Source organism: Fundulus heteroclitus, chromosome 12 (assembly GCF_011125445.2).
Source record: "Fundulus heteroclitus isolate FHET01 chromosome 12, MU-UCD_Fhet_4.1, whole genome shotgun sequence".
Taxonomy (NCBI): domain Eukaryota; kingdom Metazoa; phylum Chordata; class Actinopteri; order Cyprinodontiformes; family Fundulidae; genus Fundulus; species Fundulus heteroclitus.
Window position 1 is genome coordinate 21,955,067 of NC_046372.1, and position 20,131 is coordinate 21,975,197.

The 20,131-nt window shown below is 38.1% G+C and overlaps 2 protein-coding genes and 1 long non-coding RNA gene across 3 annotated transcripts; 1 reads left to right on the plus strand and 2 right to left on the minus strand.

Moving 5' to 3' along the window:
* Window positions 1-3,380: 3,380 nt before the first annotated feature.
* On the minus strand, window positions 3,381-5,437 carry LOC118564761 (phospholipase A and acyltransferase 3-like). The gene is made up of 4 exons (XM_036143678.1): window positions 5,399-5,437; window positions 4,673-4,784; window positions 4,338-4,597; window positions 3,381-3,547 (listed from the first exon to the last, which is right to left on the minus strand). The coding sequence occupies exons 1-4, from the start codon at window positions 5,435-5,437 to the stop codon at window positions 3,449-3,451; spliced, it is 510 nt and encodes a 169-aa protein (XP_035999571.1). The 3' UTR covers window positions 3,381-3,448.
* A 3,887-nt stretch (window positions 5,438-9,324) lies between these two features.
* Window positions 9,325-10,265, plus strand: LOC118565108. Its single transcript, XR_004932189.1, has 3 exons — window positions 9,325-9,367; window positions 9,536-9,810; window positions 10,119-10,265. It is a non-coding gene; the product is annotated as an uncharacterized LOC118565108 (long non-coding RNA).
* A 3,670-nt stretch (window positions 10,266-13,935) lies between these two features.
* On the minus strand, window positions 13,936-18,408 carry LOC118565104 (GTPase IMAP family member 4-like). The gene is made up of 2 exons (XM_036144780.1): window positions 18,356-18,408; window positions 13,936-15,867 (listed from the first exon to the last, which is right to left on the minus strand). Exons 1-2 carry the CDS (start codon window positions 18,369-18,371, stop codon window positions 14,513-14,515), a joined length of 1,371 nt encoding a protein of 456 aa, XP_036000673.1. The 5' UTR covers window positions 18,372-18,408; the 3' UTR covers window positions 13,936-14,512.
* Between the last annotated feature and the right edge of the window lie 1,723 nt (window positions 18,409-20,131).

The following is a 20,131-nucleotide window of genomic DNA, read 5'->3' on the forward strand; positions in this document are numbered from 1 at the left end:
TTAACTTTTGTCATGATGAGCTAACGCTGCTCTCATTGCGCTGCTGTCACCGGATCAGTACAATTCAATTAAGTTCAACAGAATAAATGTTTGATTAAACGTTTTATGGGTTTTACAGTAATTTTCAATAAATCCGAATTTGCAATCTAATGAGGCCCATTCGTCAGGTTAAAACTATCTTTAATCAATAATCTTTAAGAAGGTATTACATTTTTGAGGAAGCCCACATTTCTGTCTTACATTTTTTTTTCTCATTTGTATGACAGAATATTCTAATCTTAAATGTTGTGTTTTCATTTAACAGAAGTAAGAGCTTGAAAACATCCGTCTACTAATGTTTCACTTAGTGATGGAGTTACTTTCAATAATTAATTTTATTGAATAGATATGTATATATATATTGTATGCTTAGAATTATCAAAATTATTGATCATGTATGCATTTCTGCCAGCTGTAAACAGAGACACAGATATAAATCCTGCACTGACTCACACATTAACAAGTATTACTTGTCTGTCCTAAAACAAGAAGATGTCTCCTCCTCCTCTTGTCTTCAACTCAAACCCAGTGTAGCCTGACAGAAATCAACCAATCAGAAGAGGGGATGATTGTAAAAGGAAACAAAGTCCATGTAATAAGCATAAGGAGGACAAACGGGTTAAACAATAATGTTCTGCAGTTCTGGGTCTAAATGTTCAAAATGGTTTTTCTTTTGCTTATTTAAACTTATTGCCCTAAAACAGTGAAAGTAGAAAACGATAGTAGAAGTTGCATGCGAATTGAACCAGAAAAAGATCAACATGAACCAAATTCACCGTCAGCTGCTTGGTGTCCTACTGGTTGAAACCAAAGAATTTAAAGTTTTATTCAACGAGCCCGCTAGGGGGCGCCTTTATGCCAATTATACAAGTTACGTAATTAAGGCACTGAGGAAGGTGGCTTTTCCTTCTGTTGGAGAGATCCATTAGACATTGTTTCATTAGTTAAATCTGAAGGTCACAATGATATCTTGGTTTTTCACCCTCGGGTGTTTTCATTCGTTGTGAGAAGAAAAGGCTTGAAAACATCCATCTACTTTTAATCTACACATGTTTCACTTAGTGATGGAGTTACTGAAATAAATTCATTATTCAATAATGATCAAATTTATATATATATATATATATATATATATATATATATATATATATATATATATATATATATATATATAAACAAATTATTGACCTTGTATGCATGTCTGCCAACTGCAAATGTTTAAATTGATATTACATTGTTGTTCTCACTGAAATCAATAATCATACTTCTGAACGAATGCAGTGGAATGTGCGGTTCACACACTGGGGGGCCCCGGGGATCAGTCTGGAGCTAAGGGTCTTGCTCAGGGACCCAGAGTGGCACTCTGTAGGCTTCAAACCGAGGAACTTGCAGGCTACCAAGGACACAAGGGCCTGCTGTCTAAGCGCTAGGCCCCTGAAGGCTTCCTGGTGCCGCCCAGAGGTATGGGTTGAATACTGAAGACACATTTCATTGCATATATTTTGCAACAACAAATAAAAATGTATATTTTTACCACTCTCAGCCGATAAGCTATCAGTTGGTTGTTGTTCCTCGCTGGATTTTACCATGCCCGTCCTCACTGGTTCTCTGTCCTGTTGGCCTTGTGTCTGGTTTTACATTTCTTCATGTGTTATCAGTAAATCCTTCTAATGGTCAGGCTGCTCATGACTTCCTGTCTGTGTTTTGGTCCAACACTTAACCCACAAATCATGACCATCACAAAGACCTGGCAGTTCACCAGGGCTAGGTACATTCTTTATATCCTCTGTAGAAGGGATGCACAATATATATCGGACCGATAAAATATCGTCCGGTTTGGGGGAATTTTATATCGGCCCGATAAGTAAATTCTTCCGATAAAAATAGCCGATAAATTAATTAAATGTGGTGGAATTTTATTCAGGCAGATGATAGAATAATTTTTATAATTTTCTACATGTTTTATTGTATTTACTATGTTGGCTGCAATAATCATATATTTAGTCTTTACTACTAAGAGGTTTTAAGGTTTTAGTTATTCAGATATTAAAGTGTATTTCAAGTGTATTTCATGTGTCTGATATCTCTGATTACTGTGTTTGTTTTATTGTTTTAATCATATATTTACCGGAATATATAGACCAGTGGTTACCATTTATTTTACTATGTGTGTATGATTTTCTCTTTCTCTCCTATCGTTGCAGAAGACCTACAGAAAGCAAAGAAATATATTGTGACGATAATAACTGTTTTTATAAATATGTTTGAAACTGTTATGAACTCTATTCAGCCATCTGGAGTGCTTACGCACTACTGTACTGTGTAGACTGCTTAGTATTATCTCGAAGGTCACAGAGTTGTTTTGCTTATCCCTACCCCTCAGCTTGACAATGGAACCAGGGTTTCCTTTTCAAGAAGTTGCACTTTTTTCTTTGACCTTTGCTGTGGTTATTTTTGACGGTGCACTTTATTTTTTTACTTCACAAATGCCTTTGCCGTTAAGCCATAGATCTGTTCAGTAATTTTTAAGGGATGCTCTTTGTATTCTAAATTAATTTGTGTCTTTTTTTATTAAAAGCAAATTACAACTTTTTTGTGTGATTGTATGAATAAATAAACATTTGAAGAGCCAAAACCTTTTGTTTGCTGTTATAGATAAGCCAGAGCAGCTAAATAATTTATCATAGCACAAGCTGCAGATTATGCTAAAACTATATTGAATATGAACTTATCGGCCATGAAAAGCAGAAAATTATCGGTTATCGAAATCGGTTGAAATTTTTAATATTGTGCATCACTACACTGTTGCCATCTCTGAATATTTTCATGGGCATTATTTTCAGAATAAGTCCACAGGATGAGTGAGTGATGATTAAGACCAGGTAATTGCAAGGGCTGATCTATGGTTTAATAGCAGGGAGGAGGCATTTTAGGCCGGTTTGTCGGCCCGACTGTGTCTCCTCTGCCAGCTTTAAAAAGAAAAAGGTTAATCACACCCAACTCCTGGAGAGAGTAATTCATGAAGTGCAGGATTGGGAACACTGTGTGGCTCAGAGGTAGAACATTCTGGCAGAGATGCTGTCAATCCTCAGCACTGCTGTCCTTGACTTGACTCTAGGCCCCAGGTCATTTATGATTTGTCTTCTCATTTCTCTGTCACTGTTTTCAGTCGTATAAAATCAACTAAAGGCCACTAACGGCAAAAAGTCCGACATAATAAATACAAAGAGAACGTGTCAGTCATTACAATCAAACAAGAAGATGACTGAAAATGTTTCATATTTAATGTACTTGTTTTCAAATATAACAGTTGTGTTTGATCAAGTCAAATGTCAGTTTGTTAAAATAAATAACTAAAAAAAATTGTCTAAATCATTTAAAATCTATTCTTTCACTATCAGTTACTCAATTACTCCCTTGTCTTCCAAACAATCAAAGCCAGGATCACGACTCCCAGAGCTAATGAAGCTCCGGTCACACCAAGTCCGATCTTCAGAGCGTCTTCTACCTGGAAAGGAGGAGAAACAGATCAATCCAGGTTTTATACTTGCAGTGTAAATGTTTTACACCCTGCTGTTTCACATTTAAACGCATTATGATGACAAACTTTCCTTTATTCTAGTGTTGTTAGCCCAATACAGAGTAACTCAGGGTTGTGAAGTGGAAGGAAAAGATTATTAAGATATTTAAGAAATAAGAAATCTGGAAAGTGAGGTGGACCTCTGTGTTCAGCCTCCTTTACTCTAGTAACCCTAAATAAAGCATAATAAAACTAATAACTTTCAGAAGTCATTAATTAGCAGAGTCCAGTTTAATTTGACCTCAGTCTAACTGCAGCTGTTCTATGAAGGTCTAGGAGGTTTGTTGGAGAGCATTAGAGAGTTTTCAGCCTAACTCTTCTCTCCTTGTTCTAGGAAGCTAGTTCTGCTGCTACCACACCCGCATATATGTCAATACACACGCGTATAAGCCACAGTGAATGTAAAGAAGACATCCTCTGCCTTATTTCTTTTTGTATTTTTTCTTTCTTTTTGCTTTTTCTTACCTACTCCTTTTGATCCATTGTATAACGAGGACATACTGTGTATATATTTGATGCACCTCGTCCTACTTGACTTGTCTTTCCTATGACTACTGATTACTCAGCCGATGTGACATGTGAATTTCTCCAATGTGAGATCAATAAAGCCTATCTTAGCCTATCTTATCTCAGTTGCTGAAAAAAAAGCCCCGATCTTTAACACATGAACCTGTCTTCCACAGGTCTCCTGTTCTGGTCTCCAACGTGTTTGACCTGCCTGCTGGGACTCAGCGTTGCCGTAGCGCAGTTCAGTCGCAAAGTGTTCACAGTTGTATTCGACGACGTTGTAGGATCGACTCGAACCGACGAGCTTGTCGGCCTCCCTCACGATGACCTCAGCCGGCCGAGGTTGCATTTCCTCGTCATGGAGGTTGTTGATCACCCACTCGTCAGAGCTCACCACCTCCAGCAGCTTCTGCTTCAGGACGTTGTTCTTCCCAATGGGGAGGTTGATGGTGCTGGAGGACGACAGACTTCCTTCAAGGAAGAATGTGGCCTTTAAACAAACTGGTTTCTGTTCTGTGCCGTAACGTCGGTTTGTAGTGGACTCACCATCTGGTCCCAGAAGATGAACAACGTAGCCGTCGCCAACGTACACAGCCCAGTGCTCATAGACGTTACGGAAGACCTCAATTAAATCTCCAGGCTTGGGTTCGTCTCCGTTCTAAGATTTAAACAAACAAAAGTACGAAGTTAAAAGAATCATCCGTCTTATTCTAACATTATCGTTTCCTCTTTTATCTTTAAGTTTTCTGGTGGTTTTGCTCCTCCACAGTTTCATGCTTTTACAGTTTTCATTCTTTCTTCCTTCAGACTAGAAGGAAATTAATAACAAATGAATGATGTAAGTTTTGACATTTGTCTAAATTCAAAGAATAAAAGTTTCCATGACAGTGAAAATCTTATGCTTTTTCTTGCAGCAATAAGAGGTGAATAAAATTTAATTATTGGAAGACCAACAAAGAACCAGGAATGTTTTAGAATGTCGATGTCAGGCAGAAACCTTCCAGCTCCCCTTTAAGTCACATTAATGTTCTGGTTAAAATCGACTCTCATACCCGATAATCCTTCAGATCTGTCTCTGCTCCTACTGACAAAGCCTGAAAACCATCAGAACAGCAGGTGATTCTGACCAAGAAGTATGAGTTTCTGTCGGACTCATCCTGGGATCGAGTCCATTTAAAGTCAGATCCTTCATTAAACATTTAAACACGTCTACATGTTGTTAAGACTGAAGGTCGTCTTTTAAAGTGGCAGATTTATACTATTACTATTTACCTTAACCGGAAGCTGCAGGTTTACAGAGTAGAAATACATGATAAACTGAGAAAACAAAAACAGAATAACTCTTCTCACCATGTCGGTGATCGGTTCCTTTTCAGATGCTCCTGTAGAACAATCAGAATATTTTTATATAAAATGTTAATATTCAGTATGCATTGTGGTAAACCCAGTAAAACTAACAACATTAAGCTGTTCTATGTTCTTATAAAGGATCTTCTGGATAAACTCACTGCTCCTGTTTTTAATGCTTTGGAAACCTAAGAAAACTGAGTTGAAACTGGTTTAAATCATTTTGTTAGTTTTAGTTCTTCATAGCTGCTCAAAGGAGGCGAAGATAGCAGAAAAATCCAACACGTAAACATTTAGAAAAAAATCAAATTTAAAATATATTTGGGGAAATGTGAGACAGACCTGTGTTGAGTTAATTAACTGATTGCAAAGGAAAATTGCAGGTGTTTGTATGAAGAAGCTGTGGATTGTGGCAAAGTACCTGAACTAATTAAAAAACTGAGTCAGCTTTAAAAGATTCTCAGACAGAGTTATCTGAGATGTAAACTCATCATGAGAGAGAACAAAAATACTACGTGCACCTTGTCAGTACTGGGTTCCAGCCCATTTTTACCTTCAGAACTGATTTATCTGCATGGCACAGACTCATCGAGGTGTCAGAGACGTTTTGGTTCTTATTGACATGATTTCATCACACTTCCTGCAGATTTGGTAGCTGGTACCTCCTATTCTAACTGATCCAACGCTGCTCTGTTGGACAAAGATCTAGTGACCGTGGACTTAACGAGAGTCCAGAGAACTAGAGAAACTAGTTCCAGCTTTGTCCTGCTGGAGGTATCCATCAGAAGATGGGTCCACCGTGGTCATAAAGTGTTGCTTGGTTAGCAGTAAGAGGCCTAAAGTTTAAAGATATTAGCCCCACTTCATGACACCAACAACAGCTGAAGTCTGTATTGTTGAAACAATTCATGTTGTTTCCACCAAATTCTGACTCGACTGTCTAAATGCTGTAGCTGACAGTGAGACTCAGTGGACCAGAAAATGTTCTGCTGTTGTTTTTATCCTGTGGTCTTCTGGTGCTTTAAGGCGCAACATGTTGAATGATCAGACATGATGTTCTGCAGAACTTGGTTGGTTCCGTTCTATAAACTGGAACCTGTCAGCCCATTCTGCACCAAATCAACAAATTTAGCAAATTGTCTTTTAAGTTAACTGAACTGCTGTCGTGTGATTGGCTGAGTCATGAGTCATGTTAATAGGCGAATGAAGGAGTGTACCAAATAATTAAACGGACAGTGGAGGTGCACTGTGTTCTTTATGTACCGAACTGAGGAATGTTGAGAAGCAGCAGTTTGGAACAGGAAGACACAGCCTTTTGTGTTCAAAAATACCAAGATGCGGTTGTTTAAACATCACTGTGCTGGTTTCTGTTTAAGAACAAAAAACGTTTCTTAGGTATAAGAAAAAGAAAAGAAACCCAGAAGTCTGAATAAAACTCACCAGGTTCTGTAGAGTCCATGATCCGTGGCGTCAAACTCAGAAGAAAAGTCTAATTTTAATAACATAAGAAAAGTATTTTTTAAAGAATCTCACAGAGAGCTTTGTAAATACTGACAACTTCACCTCATATAAGGTATTAAACAGAAATAATGGTGGCAACTTTGAGTTTGTTTCAAATCAGTCAGATTTTCACTGAAGCTAAAAAAAACCCTAACTTTTCTAAATCCACCAGCTTTAAATTAAATCTGTTTGATGAGAAATAAGGTCTGCTCACCTGCTGGTTTAAACGCGCTCTGAGGTGATGAGACTGAAGAGGTGTGATTTAAAGATAGCAAATAAAGAAAGTAACTCAACCTGTTTTGTGCGTGTGTTGAAAAATCTGTTACTTTCTATTTATAGTCTTTTTAAGATTTTATTTTCAAGCCTTATTTGGATATTCTGAGGCACTTCATGAATAAATGAGTGAAATGAATAGAATAATTTTTGCTTAATGTATATTTTTTCAGATCTCTTATATTCAGGCCAGAAAAGAACTCCATTTCTCAGAAGCTAATGTTGTGGTTTTGCTCTTTGCGTTCTATGAAAGAGGTGGACGGGCGTGACATGGAAAACAAGCGTTAGCTGGCATGTTTTCATTGTTTTTGATTCTGGCAAAGATTACTGTCACACCCATCGGTTTAACAGAAATACCAAAAGCATTATACAGTCAGGTTGGTTACTGTTTCCATCACATTTGCAGTAGTAAACAAAAGGTTTTACTCCTGCCAGAAATGGTTGTTTTAAGGATTTTTCGTTTTTTTCAGTTTTGAGAACAGTGCATGCATTTTTTTCCTTTCTGATATACCATATAGATCTACTGTTTTTAAGCATCTATTGTTTAGTCATATGCATATATTATTATATAATATACATATGTTTTTTTATTTATTGTGTGTATTGGGCAGTTTTAAAGGGGCCATATCATGCAAAATCTACTTTTTTAGCCCTAAAAATCTCTTCCAAATGTAACGTTTCTGGCACTGGAGCTGATCTAATTACCATTCAGCACACTTGTTCAGTTTTCACCCTGCCTGCAATTAACTTCCAGTGTTTTCACCTGTTCTCACCTCCATTTAAACTCCGTTCTGATCAGTCTCCAGTGCCAGAACGTCACCTCTGATCTCTGCCCGTATGTTCATGGTAAGATCACTCAACCTCAGTATTTCTGTTATTTTACCTGTCTGTTGCCCGACCTGATCTGTCCTGTTTTTTGAGTCTGCCCCAGCTTTTTGTTTTTCCCTGGATGTCTGTCCTGTACCTCTGTGGATCGTTTTTTGCCTGCCCAGATAACCCATCATCTTTTTAATAAAACCATCAAGCATCAGCTCCGTGTCTGGCTTACATTGGATTCAACCTCAGCAAATCATCACACCAAATGGCAGACCACTACAAAAGGAGCTCCTCGCCTGGTTTAGGGAGACCAGGTCGCCCTTTTGGTGCCAGACCTGGGGAGACAGTTAAAAGCTGAAATAACAACAAGCAATGCAGATTGGAGAGCAGTAGGAGAACTCAGCAGAGTGAGAGAAATAGGCCCTGATGTCCTCCAGTAGTCTAAGCCTATAGCAGCATAACTATAGAGGTAGCTCAGAGTAACATGAGCCACTCTAACTAGAAGCTTTGTCACAAAGGAAAGTTTTAAGCCAAGTCTTAAAAGTAGACGGGGTGTCTGCCTCACGGACCAAAACTGGGAGTTGGTTCCACAGGAGAGGAGCCTGATATCTAAAGGATCTGCCTCCCATTCTACTTTTAGAGACTCTAGGAACCACCATTAGTGCCAGGGCGCCACGATAAACATGCCTCTTCAATGGAGAACTGGGAAACACAACTGGGTGTCAGGCAGGGGTGGTGGTCCCAATTTTTAAGATAGGGGACTGGAGGGTGTGTTCCAATTATGGAGGGATCACACTTCTTAGCCACCCTGGGAAAATTTACACTGTAGTGTTGCACAGGAGGCTCCGACTGATCCTCAAATCCAGGAGGATTTGAGGATCACATCTTAACCCTCACAGAATTACAGACAGGATCATAGGAGTATGTATGGAGATAATTTCCTGCCAAAACGTTGTAAGCAAAAAAATGTGTTGCACACAAATAAAACCTGTTTTGCACACAAAAAGATATGTTTCACACACAAAAAATTGTTTTGCAAACTGTTCGCCAACCTTGCACTCAAAATATCATTTATAAGTTTTCCTCGAGTACAAAACGGTCTGTGCTTGCACAAAACAGCCTCTGCTCGAGTACGAAACAATCCCACCACCGCTGCGGTAAATTTGTGCCAAAAGTCACGTGATGCATTGAGTTGTTGTTCAGACTTCCCGACAGCAGGGGGCGCACCCAAAAAAACTGAAACGCACCGGTTTGGCTGAGGAAGAGAGACGTGATAACACAGCTAACAGCATCAGCACCCCACAGGTAACTTTCAAAACTTTCCCGGTGAAAAAGTAACAGCTCACTGATAGATCATGTAAGATTTTAGTTAAAGGCCCTGTTTAGTTTTATCTCTGATCTAAAAATGCTGTGTAACGGACTTTTGAAAAATAATGTATTTAGACTATGATTTGATCTTTACTCTCCTTTCAGAATTAAACGTCTTTGGAGACGTGTGGTGCGCAGGAACTAACATACACAACAATGTGCTGCACTCAGGAGAGGACAACAATTCGCTTGACCTGTCAAACATGTTAGATAACTTCTGTTGTCACCATTTATTTGTCCCAAGACTACAACTAAGTTTTCACACCATCAGCAGTGGCTGAGATGACCATTCACTCAGAACTGAGGGGAATCTAACACTCAGTCAGTTATGGAAGATGGGAAGCATCCAGCATGGTGTAGTAGAACCAGAAATCACAGAGGTAAGAAGGATTTTTTTGTGCTGGCTATTATACAGTTTCTCACATTAATGCGTATATTTCAAACCAGAAATGAATTTATCTGATCATTTATCTGATCACTCCAATACAACAAAACATTGAGTACATCAGAGAGGTGGCACTGAAACTGGTTTCTTTGAAATCTGTTTATTATGATCCTTCAAAATAATTAATGGATTTTGGAGTCATTTGCTTTTCCATCCTTAGCTTCATAAATTTAATTATATTCAGTAAGTTGTAGCAACAGAATCACGGCCTCTTTTTTTATTCTCTATATATCTTTCTTGCAGGGACTCTGCCTGCCTCATATTGACTGGGACAACAGTGGACTGCTGGATGACCCACACTGTGGGGTCACTATTTCTGAAACTGGCAATGTGTTGAGCCCTGAACAACTTGGTAGCACTGAGGGCAGCCATGGATGCACTGGGACATTCTGAATCTGAATCGCACGGCTCAGAATATATATATATATATATATATATATATATATATATATATATATATATATGTTGCTACTCTCCAGTATGACCAACACTTTACGGGTTTAATCTTATTGTGGTTACCATTGTTGCAAAAGGTTTTTAAGTAGTAAAATCTAGCCAGGGAAATGTAACTAAGTTAGTGCATTCACTGAATAAAAGTGTAGAACTGCTGGGATTATGATGGTAAATGTGTATGGTACTGTATAAAAATTTTGAAAATGCTGAGGTTATTGGAAAAAAGGACACATGGAGCTGTTAATAAACCTGAGGATGCAAACAGTGTGGGAAAATTAAACAGTCCTTTATTTTCCACATTGCATAATAAACATACCCTTTCATAAAGTCTTCATTTCCAATTCTTACCAATATCAATCAAAGTGAATACACCTTTCCACAAGGATTGCTTTTATTGTTGAAATCAAGACTGAAAGAACTCCATTAATTCTCCAGGTTTTTCCCAGTAAACAATCCATGTATTACCATAAAGCGGGCTGTATAAAACAAACTGGCTGATGAAATGGATGAAGCCAAAAACAGGACTATGAAAAACAATTTCTGCATGTAAGACTGTCAGGAAATTTAGAACCTCAAACCTGGCCTTTTTTTTCCAGCCTAAACGGCTCCACTAAGAGCTATGAAGGACATGCTGCAACAGTTAGTGATCAAAGTAGTTAATACTGGGAACTAAAACGGTTACATATTAAGTTATTTTTAAACAAGCTCAAATCATCTGCCGTATGTTTAAAGATTACATAAAATTTTGAATTGTTCAAGTCTTGGTAGTCTTGTGATGGAAGTCGGCGTGTCTCAAAGCAGGTTGATGATCTGGTAGCCTTCCATCCAGCCCAGAACTTTGATGACCTTCACCTCATCAGTGGATGCTGGAAAACAGATATGTGTTATGGATATGTAAAGGATAATACTCCTCTTAAAGAAAAAAAAAAAAATTACCAAGAGGAAAACAAACGTTTTAAGAAAATATCTGCCCATGTGGCCAATTCCAGCTGTGGTTTTTGCCATGGCCAAACCAATTTTATTAAGTGCACAACACATATTTGCAATTGGGCACAGATGACCTCATTTTTACTTTGAAGAAATTAAGGAGTTAGAAAGGTAGTGAGATATAATCTAGATCTGCTGCTATATGCTTTACTTGTAACATTCATATTTAAGTTAGAAAACGCAATTTTTAATTAATTTCCTTACCAATTTTCAAATAATCAATATCCACTCGTTGCAATTATTTTAAATTGCTTAAGAATCCGTTTTGCACATAAGCATACATGCATTGGTTTAACAGTTTTAGGATAAATTATCATATCCAAACACCAATTTAGGTTTACACCAATAAGAACAATAGACAGTCAGTTGAAAACAACATAAAAACACATAATCTGTTAACAATGCATTTATCTGGGTATCCACTCAGGTACTATTTATTTGACAACAAAGTAAAGGGAGAAGCCAACCAGTGGGGTTACATTACAAAGCAAAAGTTGTTTTAGCATGGCGTTCAACCTAAGGCTAGCTTTCATGTAATTTGCTCTAAAACGTAACATGGTCCCTTACTGTAACACAGCAGTACCTTTAACTGAAATCTTACATGTTCTATCTGCAAAGTGAGCTGATACTTTTTCACCGGGAAAGCTTTGAAAGTTACCTGTGGGGTGCTAATGCTGTTAGCTGCACTGAGCTATGATGTCACGTCTCTCTTCCTCAGCCAAACCGGCGCGTTTCAGTTTCTTTCGGGTGCGCCCCCTGCTGTCGGGAAGTCTGAACAACAACAACAACAACTCTTAATGCATCACGTGACTTTTGGCACAAATTTACCGCAGCGGTGGTGGGATTGTTTCGTACTCGAGCAGAGGCTGCTTTGTGCGAGCAGAGCCAGTTTTGTACGAGCACAGACCGTTTTGTACCCGAGGAAAACTTATAAATGATATTTTGAGTGCAAGGTTGGCGAACAGTTTGCAAAACAATTTTTTGTGTGTGAAACATATCTTTTTGTGTGCAAAACAAGTTTTATTTGTGTGCAACACATTTTTTTTGCTTACAACGTTTTGTCAAGAAATTATCTCCATAAGTATGCTTCTCCATTCTACATGTCTTTTGTGGATCTGAAGAAAGCTTACAACTGTGTACTTTGTGGGAGTGCGGGTGCGGGAGTATGAAGTAACTGGACAGCTTTTGAGAACTGTGCAGTCCTTGTATGCCCAAAGCATAGCCATGTCCACACTCATTCACAGTGTGCATTGGGGCCTTGGAGGCTTTGGTCCTGGGGAATACGTCACTGGGGTTTTGGGCCGGAGCATGCTCGGAGGAGTTTTTTGCATTATACCATCTATAAATTGTTCAGTATATAAGTTATAAATTGTTCAGAAAACTAGATTCTACTGTCGACATTACATGTGCAAAGAATTATGCAGCTGAGGTAAGACCAACGTTATGGAGGTTTTAGTGAATCAATAAATATGTAGGTGATTTCACTTTTGGCACAAATTGGTATATTTATTTTGGCACCATTTACAAGATTTGAGATTTTTTTGTGTTTATCTTTAATTGCTGTGCACTAAAAACAATCTTAGCAACGGACACGCACAATTGCAACGCATTACCTGCACAGTGCACTGCTGCACAGTGATAACTCATGATCAATCCTCTTCATCAGGCACACCTGTAAATTGAGTTTGGATTGGTTGAATTTTACATATGACTCCTCCTTTTAAGCTAGTAGAATCAAGCTAGATTGAACCTCACAATAGGGGTGAAAAAGGGCCTTTGGGGCAACAATAACGAAGGATTCAGACCAAAGCATTACAGTTCTGACAGCTGACTGATTTCAATATTAAAAGGAAGAATTTGAAAAGCATTATTTGTTCCCTTTAAAAGTAGATAGGTTGACAGGGTGACTTTTTTCAATTTACAATTAAATTAACTTATTGTTTTAAGTTATAGCCCAGACACCATGCATGGGTTGTATCAGTATGTGGTAAATTAATAAACCTCTGTGGATCACTTACTATAGCAGTTGAATACTTTTTAATCAATATTCAACAGAAATCACTCTCATTAATACCATTTTCCATTTATCAGTAACCAAATGTATCAAAATTATATCTTTCTTAAAGTCAAGCAGATTAAATTGCAACTCATGAAATGAAAATCATATCCGGTAAAATCTATTTATTGTCAGAATCACATCACCACTTCTGTTAGAAGCTGAATTATTATCTCCGAACTATTCTCTACTCACCCCTTTAACTGTGGCGCATTCATAACTAACAATTAGAATTAAACTGTGAACAATCAGAAAAAGCTTAAATTAGGGTGAAAGACACAGTCAAACTTTAAACAAGTGGACCAGACTCCATGGGGTCTGATTATTGGTTCTGTTTCCGCTGGTTGACCGAAACATCTCTGCTGTTCACTGACGCGGCGATCACACAGGTTTCATCACTGCGATGTCATCAAGGATAAATTACAGATAAACAGGACCTCTTTTTTCATGGTCTTAAAGAAAAGGAATTAAAAAGAAAGTTACCTTTATGGTTGAGAAGTTTCTGGAAAAAGAAGACACACCTCAAAGACTTTAACTGAGGAGCATGTTTAATTTGATATATAGTCACACGTATTCGCATTTTTTACAGTTTAAAAAATGAAAGGATAAGAGCTTCATAGTAACGTGCGTTTAAGGTCAATTTATGTGCTTTTTTAACACAACAATATAAAACTTTATCTACAAGAAGTTTCATTTGGATTCACCTTGAAGAAACTGAATTTCATACATTTTAAACATTTTGAAATTAGTTACATACAATAATGAAAAACTAAACCATCATTCAGTTTACTTAGTCAGTTTTTCTTGATTTAAAAAAGGTTTAGTGCCACCGGGTTTACTGCGCTGCTTCTAGACGTATTTAGTCATCAGGTGGACGACCTGCAGGGAATAGCCTGGGGTCAGACGTTGAACCTTGGACTGCTGGTGGATTGCCTCCATGGTGGACCTGCTCTGTCACTGAACTACCAGATCATACTTTACAAAGATTTCTGTCACAGATGTTTACTGGAAAATAATGAATTATTCTGTGTAATAGAAAGATACATGATGCTAAACTTTCAGAGTTACGAGATTGTATGACTGTTTCTTTACTGTTTTAATTATGTGATGTTAACATATTTGGTAACATAGCTGGGGATTATTACGTGATTTTGCATGTTTTTTCCAAGTGTTTAATAACTGGTAGGAAAGGACTGAAGGCCTTGAAGATTCCGCTCATCTCCGCTTGTTTTCTGGCTTCTTCAAAGAATTTTCTTCTCATGTCTTCCATTTTTTTCTGGTATTTTTCCTCCATTTCTCTGAGCTCCTTTTCATGCAATTCTCTTAGAATTCTTTCCTCAATCTTTTTTGAGTTTTCGTATTTTTCTCTCTCCTTTTCATATTCTTCTTTAAGGTTATTTATCCTCATGTCCTCCTGCAGCCGTCTCTGTTTTTCTTCCCGGCGTCTGTTTTCCCACCACCCTCGTTGTTCCTTCTCCATCAGCCTCTGTTTCTCCTCCAGTTCTCGTCTCTTTATCTCCAAGGATTGCTCAGCAACTCTATCTGTTAATCCTGATTTCATCATTTTCTCCAAAGCTACCAGCTCGTCCATCAACTGCAGCTTTTCCATTTCTTCTTCCTTTTCCCTCTGTCTCTCTTCTTCCTCCCTATATTCCTGCTCTTTCTTTCTCTGCTCAGTTTCTCTCCTGATTTTATCTTCCATTTCCTGCAGTGATTTACTCTGTAATTGTATTTCTGCTCTTTCTTTTTGAAGTTCTTTTCTCATGCCCTCTTTTTCTGCTGCATGTTGCCTTTCAAGTTCTTCCACCTTCTTCTTCATTTCTCCTTCCTTGTCTTTTAGAATATTCTCCATTTTCTTCTTTATTGCAGTTTCTGCCTCCTGCAGCATCTCATTGGTGAAGCATTTGCCTCCATTTTCTTTCACCATGGTGTCGATCTTTCTGATCAGCTCTCTCACCTGAGCACGGTTTTCTATGTTATTATTTTTAAACACATGGTACCTTCCTCCACAGTCAGCGATTAGCTTCTTGAAAGAATCTTCACTTTCATTTTCAAGGTACTCATCAATGGTGAGGCCATCATTCTCCAACATATCTCCTCCAGTTAAAAGAACGATGGTGAACTTTTCTGAATTCTTCCCAAAGATGTTCTTGATATTTTCTAAGGTCTCCCTCTCCTCTAATGTGAATCTGCCGATCCGTATCACCAGCAGGAAGACATGTGGTCCTGGAGCCACATAGTTAATACACCCCGCCAACTCGTCCTGAATCTCTGCAGGACTCAGACTGTTGTCAAAGAGACCAGGTGTATCAACCACGAACACAGAACGACCGTCTACTTCAGTCTTCTCCTTTAAGCATCGCTTAGTGATAGATTTTTGGCTTAATTTGGCTTCAAACGTTTTTCTTCCCAGGATGGTGTTTCCTGATGAGCTCTTCCCACTGCCAGTCTTCCCGATCAGAACAATCCTGATATCGTTTGGATTCTCCTGGTAACCTGTGGGGTAAGATGCAGGACATTAGAAAAATTTGGAGAAACAGAAACGACAAACCAAAATAAAACTTACACTCTATCTGCAAAGTTATTTTCTATTTGCCTAAGCTCAACCAGTCGAATCCACAACAGGTTCTCCCCAGGTTCTCCAGTTGCTATCAGTTTCTGTTTCTTCATTTTCTTTGGTTGATTGTGGAGTTATGCAGAGCTTTGCGAAAGTATTCACACCCCTGGTTTTTTACCTATTTATTTATTTTATGTGACTGAGCTGCACAAAACTCCTAGACCAGGCCAAGAAGGCATTAATCAGAGAGACAGCACAGAGGTCAAAGGTCACCCTGAAGGAGCTGCAGAGGTCCACAGCAGAGACTGGAGGATCTGTCCTTAGGACCACAATTAGCTGTGCGCTCCATAGAGAAAAAAAACATTACTCAGTGACAAAAACAAGAGGGCATGTTTTGAGTTTACATAAAAAGGCACATGGGCAACACTCCAGATGTATGGAGGGAGGTGCTCTGGTCAGATGAGACTAAAACTGACCATTTTGATTACCAAAGAAAATGCTTTCTAGTCCATACCCAATACATCCCATCATTCCAAGAACACCATCCCCACAGCGGAACATCTTGCTGTGGGGATGTTCTTCAGCAGCTGCGACTGGAAAATCTAATATTTCAGCTGTCTGAATTATACTGTTCCTCTCTCAAAACATTCTGCTTATTCTGTATTCCTCTCATCATAATGCCAGAGAATTTCTACACATTTGCTGTAAATTTCTGAGACATGTGTGCCTACCTGAAAGGCCATATATTGCAAAATGTAGACTTCACAACCTTAAGTAATATTTTATTTGACTTATATAAAAACAAACGTTCAACAACAAAGTCCACAAAACCATCACCAATCTTTATTTTTTAATTTGCCTAACTGATGTCAAGCTCAAGTTATAAGTAATTAAATGCTACCTGTGTCTGTTAAACATATTTCACCGAGTGGAGTGGACGACCACTCCAAGATGGCGGCTGCACAGCATGACAGCACCAATAGCCAATAGTGGTTCATGAAGCATCTACTCTTTATATATGTCTGTTGAAGTCCAAGATGGACTCTCTTATGTTTGTAAATGCACAAAGGTTGTGAGAATTAAGCTTTTAGGTAAGGTTACCAGGCTAAACCACTCATGCTCTCTGGAAGTCAGCCGTCAAAATACACGCATCACTTACCTGCTTGCTGTCGGTGCTGATCTCTGTCTGTCTTCTACTTTACAGTCAGGGACTAAAGCTCTTCCTGTCCTCCTTGCTTACTTTCTTCCACACTCTCAATAAAGCCTTTAAACTATCTATCTGCCTCTGTGTTTGCTGTTCCAGTCATTCATAATAAAAAAAACAGTATCACAGTTCCCTGAGTTCTCCAGGAGTTCCCTCAGTTAAAATCTGAGCAGTGATGTTAGCATGACCTTTACTCTACGGAGCCACCTAGAGGACATGGGAATTTATATTTTATTTTGTGCTTCTTCGCAAAAGTATTGCGTTACTTTGTAATAACCTAGTAGACGATTCATGCAGCATATTGAATACTTAAAGTCTTTTTACTACAATATAAGGTTGTATAAGGTTTTTTCATGTGTGTTAATATATAGTTAGTGAAATATCTGAAGTTTTATTTCATTCCTTTAGGATACAAATGTACCACAAGCTTATGTGCAAAATGCAAAAGTAAAATGGGTTAAACATGGACTTTCCATCTGTTTCCATTCCTTCCAAGACAAACAAAAACTTTCTGGAAGAAGTAAAGAAAGAAAAAAACCTGTTCAAACTATTTGGACTATTTTTGAGTTATTTTAGCTAATAAATAAAGTCATCTGACAGTTTTGATTGTGTCCTTTTTGTGTTGGTAGTCTGGCTAATAAAGGGCCGTTTTTATGTGCAGTCCCATCTCAGCCTGACACAAACAAACATGAACATGCAGTTAATGGATCGATTTTCAATCTGTTTTCTGCACCAAAGAGTTAAGAATATATAAACGTGTTTTCACTGATGCTCTTTAAAGATATTTGCAATTTTATTTTTAACCTTATATTGTAGCAGAAAAACTTTTACTTTCAATAAGCTGCATGAACTGTCTACTTATTGCGAGTTAATGCAAAATAAAATAAAAAAAATCCCATGTCCTCTAGGGGCTCCATAATACATCACACTAATTTAGATAAATCTTTTTTTTTTTTTTTTAAATAAAGCTTAATTTTTATTATACTCGTTCTCAGCTGTTTACCATCAAATATGATGTACAAATGTTTTAGGTCATAAGTAATACGAGGGAGTAAAAGGTGAAGGAAGCTGGGTGAATCCTGTTGTTAGATATCAGAACTGTAGCTTCCACAGCGACACATCTGTCGGGACTTTGGACCAAACTAATATCTTTAGAAAGCTTTATCTCCCTCTATCATCCTGTTATCTCCAGACACTCTTCAACAAAAATCCAAAAATCTAACCTTCCCACATTGACATCAAGGGTTTCCGGCTGCTGATTGGTTCTGGTTTCCTGTTCTGCTGGAAGGAACCCTGGACTGGTGGCTGCTGCTGCTGCTGCTGCTGATGGGCTGCAAGAACACAGAAAGGCTTTAGGTGGCGCTACTGTTTTAGTCACATTTTTAGGCAAGGCAAGGCAAATTTAGTTGTATAGCACAATTCAGAACAGAGACAATGCAAAGTGCTTTATATGATTAAAATACAGGAGATAACCCCAGTAAAAAAAAAAAAAAACACGTTGGTCAACATCTAAATATATTTTTTAATCTAATCATGGTCACCAATTAACACTCCAGTTTTCTACCAACACAGTTCCTACCTGTAAGCAAATAATTTTGTACCAATGGTATAAAATAGTCCTATGTTTTATTTTATTTTAATTTATACAGGTATATTCATTGAGATCCAAGATCTTATTTTCAAGAGATATCTTTGTTAAAGCAAAACAAACAAAAAACAGTAAAGTTTTAAATAGTAGAAATGAAGCAATTAAAACATTCAACTTAATTGAATAATCTCATGAAATATGATTTAAAAACAATAACCTGCATAAGAAGACTTTTGTTTTGGTCTTAAAATAAATGTAAGTTGTCCCAGAGAGAAAAACAGAGCCGATAGTTTCAGATCCTGCTGTGGAGAGGTCCATGTTGATGGAGAAGAGTAGGAAAAATACTTTTTCCCCCCAAGTTCTGATGGTACTGATGGACCGCTGAAGGAGAAGAAGCTCTGAAATCAAAGCTGGACTGTTTAAGTGACAGGTGTGAGGGCAGTAAGGCAGTTACAGTCCAAGGAAGGCTTTATAGAAGAAAAGGTACCTATGCATGAGTCTACGGATCGATAATGATGGACAGGTCGCGCAAGAACATAAATTACAGTGCTGAGAGGTCTATACCCAGTTATGAACCATAATACTCCATGATAGAGCAACACATGCAAAGAGGTCAACTGATCCATTCACACAACATCACAGTGATCTACCAGAGGCAGGACGGTCATTAAACATGAACTGTAAGAAAAGCCAGATCTGAAGAAAAACCCTAGTTTGATCTTCAGCTTCTTTATAACAACTTATTATGTTTTTTTATTGTGTTTAGTATTTTAGCATATTCTCTGATTATGGTTTTCCCCAGTGTGGTCCTGTAATGTTTAATAACCAGTCTTCTTAACCCCAGCAGAGGGATTTACTCACACGTTGCAGATGAAAAGCAGAACGATGACATCAAGCCTCGTAGGGGACTGTTGTGTCAATTAATAACTTGTTTTAACTATGCATTCATATCACCAGAGGCAGGCAGTGGGTTCCTGATACTTCAATCTCAAAATAAGAAACAGCAAAACGATGAACTGACCAGCACCATAAAGTGGATGGGTCAACATGTATCATGTCTCGTATGTTTGTAAATGCACAAAAGTTGTGAGAATTAAGCTTTTAGGTAAGGTTACCAGGCTAAACCACTCATGCTCTCTGGAAGTCAGCCGTCAAAATACTTGCATCACTTACCTGCTTGCTGTTGGTGCTCATCTCTGTCTGTCATCTATTTTACAGTCAGGGACTAAAGCTCTTCCTGTCCTCCTTGCTTACTTTCTTCCACACTCTCAATAAAGCCTTTAAACTGTCTATCTGCCTCTGTGTTTGCTGTTTCAGTCATTCATAATAAAAAAACTGACAGTATCACAGTTCCCTGAGTTCTCCAGGAGTTCCCTCAGTTAAAATCTGAGCAGTGATGTTAGCATGACCT